The sequence below is a fragment of the Fusarium oxysporum genome, chromosome 11 (genome assembly GCF_000149955.1).
Source record: "Fusarium oxysporum f. sp. lycopersici 4287 chromosome 11, whole genome shotgun sequence".
NCBI classification, from domain to species: domain Eukaryota; kingdom Fungi; phylum Ascomycota; class Sordariomycetes; order Hypocreales; family Nectriaceae; genus Fusarium; species Fusarium oxysporum.
The window spans coordinates 2,332,064-2,337,134 of NC_030996.1; the positions used below are offsets into that span (position 1 = coordinate 2,332,064).

The 5,071-nt window shown below is 45.5% G+C and overlaps 2 protein-coding genes across 2 annotated transcripts; one reads left to right on the top strand and one right to left on the bottom strand.

Annotated features, from left to right (window-relative positions):
- Positions 1-93: 93 nt before the first annotated feature.
- FOXG_20259 (uncharacterized protein) lies at positions 94-381 on the bottom strand (the record flags this gene model as incomplete). Its single annotated transcript, XM_018400525.1, has 1 exon — positions 94-381. The coding sequence occupies one exon, from the start codon at positions 379-381 to the stop codon at positions 94-96; it is 288 nt and encodes a 95-aa protein (XP_018247779.1).
- Positions 382-1,589: 1,208 nt separating this feature from the next.
- Positions 1,590-3,147, top strand: FOXG_10249 (uncharacterized protein; the record flags this gene model as incomplete). The annotated part of the gene is made up of 6 exons (XM_018389492.1): positions 1,590-1,770; positions 1,833-2,119; positions 2,187-2,299; positions 2,347-2,853; positions 2,904-3,013; positions 3,065-3,147. 6 exons carry the CDS (start codon positions 1,590-1,592, stop codon positions 3,145-3,147), a joined length of 1,281 nt encoding a protein of 426 aa, XP_018247780.1.
- Between the last annotated feature and the right edge of the window lie 1,924 nt (positions 3,148-5,071).

Genomic DNA, 5,071 nt, shown 5'->3' on the forward strand with positions numbered 1-5,071 from the left:
ACCATTTAAATCAGCCTGGGCAACAATACCCTGAACTTCCCAAGTTGTCGTAAGCTCGTCGGCAACCCTTATAGCAGCCAGTGATGTCACGGTTCAGGTAGTAGTAGCAAGCATATTCGGACAGGGTCGTGGAAGCCCGCCTGTAAGACGCTTGACATCAAGGTCGGCGTGCTTGCCGGAGCCAGGGACGAAGATACAGTGCGTCTTTTTCTGGCCTTGACAATAACTGTCACTCAAATACGCTCGGCCCTGCACGCGTCTCGCAGTTATTACAGCACAGAGTCTTTCATGGAACCCCCAAGACTCGCCGCTCTGGTGGCAAGCAGCCTCAGAGACGGCCACGAGGGGCACGAGGGCGAGGACGATGTTCAAGAGCTGCATTTTGGCGGTTGTGGGTGTGGATGGAGATCCAGAAGGCGAGTGCTTGAAGATTGAAAGAGTGAAGAAGAACTGAGCGATGAGTGATGATGAGAAAAAAGAGGTAGAGAGCTGGATCCCGCCAACCCTTTTATATATTGTCATCACTCGCAAACTTTTACTCTTAACCCCCCGCGCTTTATTTCCAATCCTACCTCACCTACAGAAAGCGAAGGGCCATTGGACCAAGCGGATGAACTGGCTCGCAAGCAGACCTCTCAGAGGTCGAATGCAACGGACGTGAGGGTTAATCCTGAAGCTGCAGGGTACCTGCAGTGGAGACATTGCTCGGACTATCATGGGTTTTCATCACGTTTGGACAAAAGGAGTAATCGCGCAAGGTATCTATTGCGTTTGATATCAGACATTTACCGTAGCTCACTCTAGTCAGGAACAAGGAAGCTCCAACTCGCTTGCCTCCTTGACAAAGCGCATGGTGGCTGAGCCACGCACCGTCGTATGCCGTCAGACATACTCAACATCATTGGAAATATTCTGTATCTCGAAGCAGCGGCGCATGTTATTCCGTGGGTCACCCTCTGCTGAGCTGCCATACAAGCCCAAGCCAACAGTAACCTAAGGCAGGGAGTCCCTGATGATGGGAATGACATCTTAACTAGGCCTTTTTAGCTAAGTGCCCGACTTCCGTACTTTTTCTCCGTCAAAGCCATTATGTAACTGCCACCTCAGCTGCCGGGGCTAACAGGGCTGATTAGATAAGGAATACATCTTTATCAGCGCTTGACTACTTCAGGCAAATGCTCAAAAGCGACAAGGCCAGTGATTAGTTGTACACAAAGCGGCTTGAGGTGCCACCGCTCTTTCACACTCAGCCAGGTGTTTGCTAAAAGGGGATATGCTGAATCGTCCAATGATTTAATCAGCAGCTGTTCCCCTTTCTTCGACTTCAAACACTCAGCACTTCCTTTTATCGTCTACAGGATGCCTCCACAATCGAATGTATTTGTTACCTATGAGGGGCCCAGATTAAGCAGGGAGCAGAAATTTGTTGTCCTGTCTCAGGCTATGGTTTCATTTCGGGCCAAGAAGCTGACCGCGAATCAGAGTGAGTATTCTCTAACCACATGAGGCATGGCTAATAGGGTCTGCAGGGTGGGCTACCCGAGTACATACTTGTTCTATTCCTTAATGATTCGTTCGCTGTCTGACCCATGATTAGAACTAAAGCGGCGGGCGCAGAAGATGTCTTGGAGTCTCTAAACTCAGCTCCGAGACCAGCCCGAAAACTGGTGCCTATCCTACCCCGTCCTCGCGATGTTGGCCTAACAGGCTATCATCCGACTGGGATTCATGCGAGTGTATTCCAGAACTACCTGTCTCTATGTGGCGCTCGTAGGAGTCACGGCACTGGCTGATTCCTCCTTTTGGGCTAAATTCTGACGGCTTACCTACAGATTCTTCATACCTCGGTGAGACGTACGTCCTTGTGGGGTTCTACCAATCCAAATTCTTCAGGCCTGACATAAGCAAGTCTGCCTGTATCTACATCGGCGGGCTGCCAATAACCGGGATCTTGGATGCTGTCCGCGGCATGCGTGATATCTCGTATCCTTACTACGAGTGGAGCGCTGTCCGTGAGCTGCAATGGTTTCTTGACACAGCCACTAATGCCGAGCTGTACCATGTTGTGTATCCGGGAGCCATCCTCGGCATGTTTGACGTACGAGTCTCTATCCTGAAGGTTTGTGAATATTTGTTCAAGAGGTCACACCCCTGACTAACACTGGTGGCTTCTTGAATCATTGCAGATGGTCCGCTTTAGCTCATATACTGTCACTCATCTAGCCGCAGTAGAGCGCTTCATCAAAAGTCGCGGCGGCTTACAGAAGATGCCTCCACCCATGCAGGCCATCGTGGTCATGTAAGAGCGACAGCCCTTGTTTTTCCGGCCTTGCTTACTACCCATAGGGCTGATCTCCTGCAATGCATATGTCTCGACACAAAGCTAGCCTTCAGCTCTGTTGGTTGGTCCCTCTTTCATTGGCAAACTGTGGACAAGCTCTGCGGCGACCACATGGTCGGATCACCACTGCTGCGGTTTGAGGACGATGACTTCTCGCTCGTCGGCCGCTTCATTGATCCTGAAATTTCCGAAAGGCTTGTGCGGATTCTAGGCCGGACTTCTGACGACATTGAATCCTTCTGCGGCCATGAGGCCGAAAATGGTTCCTCCAACATGGTTGTCGGGATTTTGAGCCTGGATGATATGGCTGACGGGGTTCTCCTAATCCATGACCTTCCAGGCCTTGTCGCTCAGACATGCGCCATCGCGTCTCGTATTGTCTATCGTACCATGCAAAGGAAGGCTGGTTTTCATGACAGCTCCGACTTGGCAGACATGCATCGTCTATATGACAACCTTGGGTTCATCAACCTCAGGCCCTGGGCGGGCCTTCCATACCTTCACCTGTGGGCGTACGTATCCGCCTCTCTGCAGTTGATTTAGCTCAAACAGTGCAGCTTAGGAATCTTATTGGCCTTGCCAGCTCAACTAAGCTTGAAAGGTCCTATTTCGTGGCAGAGCTAATGCGTGCTACGTTCAGCTGGGGTTGCTACCAGATGGAAGTATATATCAGTAAGTCCATTGTGATTGAGTGTGAAGATCCGGCAAGTTAATTATGCATAGCGTTTCTGAAAAACTTTATTTATCTCCGCCGGAAAGCGTCGTTAGAGAATATCGCAAGCAAGGGGCTAAACGAGAAGTCATAAAGGTGCAGTTATTACGGATAGTTAAATTCTATAAGCACTGCTAGCACTATGTTTATTTGTATTTTCTTATAGGGTATTCTATGACCTGTTATAAACTATATTTCTATTTTACTAAACCCCGGTCTCTGGCCCTGGTAGCCCTACTAAATTGCCAGACAGGTTTTATGCCCTTCATGGCCACAAGTGTAAGGAAGCGGTGGGGAAATAGTAGTGATAGCAGTAGACAAAAGAGCCGTAAGGGCAGAGCGGAGCTCAAGGTTATGATTGGATGATTAAGCGTTGCCTCTATTGGGAAAGGGCGCGGTTTTCATGCTATCTCCTAATAAACGCAGAAGGTTCAGCCGCTGCGGGTTAAAGCTCAGCTGTTAGCTTTTGATAATAAGCTAGCCAATTAGGAGGCGCGGAGAACATGCCAGCAAAGTACACCCAAGTTCCACTGTATTTGTCGGTGAGTCCTTTGAGACAACAGGGTTAAGATTGTGTCTTTAAGCCTGGCTAATAAAATGAATTATTTGGCCGGAGCAGTTGCCCATCTAGGTAAAGGCCAATTCTGCCACAGTTGATAACGCTAACGTTCTTTATTCCCAGAGGTAGCTAATGGTATAACAGACCCTTGGCGCTAGGCCCACCTGTCTGGGCGTCAGGGTCAGCTCCTGCCACCATAAGACTACGTCTAGGGTAATATCAATAACTCCAAAAAAGTAAGTTAAAATTTGGCATCGCAATTTGCACCCCTGCTTATACCGTGGCCTCATTGTCCCAGGCTGCTTTGCCTAAACTTTATAGTAATAACCTCTGTACTACTTTCGAGCACAAATATTAACATAATAAGCTGCCAGGGAAAACTTGAAAAGGCAACTGCATTGATCCGTAATGCTGCCGTATCAGCTTATTTCTGCGCCTTCTATTTCAACGTCTTCAAGAAATAGTCATCTAGACGCCTATCTACTCTGCCTCAAAGACATACATCTTCTATTATTTGACTTGCAGGAGCCAGGTGCTATCCTATGTGTCGATGGATAAGAAATCACAGCTATCGATACAGAAACATCCAGGCAACATGTTTCTTATATTTTTGCCAAGTTTCAACATCTTTTAACACATAAATGCCTAAGGAAAGTTTGCGCTTAAGATATCCCAAGACAAGGATAATGTTTAATATTTCGCAAAAGTATGCATCGGTGGACTTATTGACGCCATAACGTTATACTACGGCAACGAGAATCTTGACTAACCACTTCTGGCCACTATTAAAAAGGGCGAAATTGTTTAGCACAAGGTACAGACTTGCCCGGCAAAACGGCCAATGTGAGGAATTACGTTCTCCCGAATTACAATCAATGCAGTTCGCAACTACGGAAGGGAAATTCAAGTGGACAGAAGACAACTGCCAAGAGGCTACATAGGCTGTGAGTCAGGCAAGGTGTGGAAGTTAGCACGGCAAGATAGACAGAACGACTAAATATTAACGCTACTTGCTGAGGCTATAGGGTATACTTATATCCAGGGCAATGGGAGGTTTATTTTTGTGGATTATAGTACTTTACGAGAACTAGGGTTATAATAGGTTATATAATTATAATATTACTACTAAAGCTATGGCAATTAACGGCAATATATAAGATAGTTAAGATTAAATAAGACTTAACTAGACTTTTATTTACTTAGTTCAAGTAATATAAATATAAATTAGAACTATTAATAGTATTGTTTTATAATTATATTAAGATACTTGGATTTATTAGAATTCTTATAGAAATTATACAATAAGAGCTATATCTATTAATATAAAGGCTTTGAAAAATATTAAATAAAGAAATAACAAAAGGTAATTTTAAATATTAAAATATAAATATTTAATAAGTAATTTTATAAGTTAAATTAATCTAATAAAGAATCTATTTCGTATATATATGCTATAAGT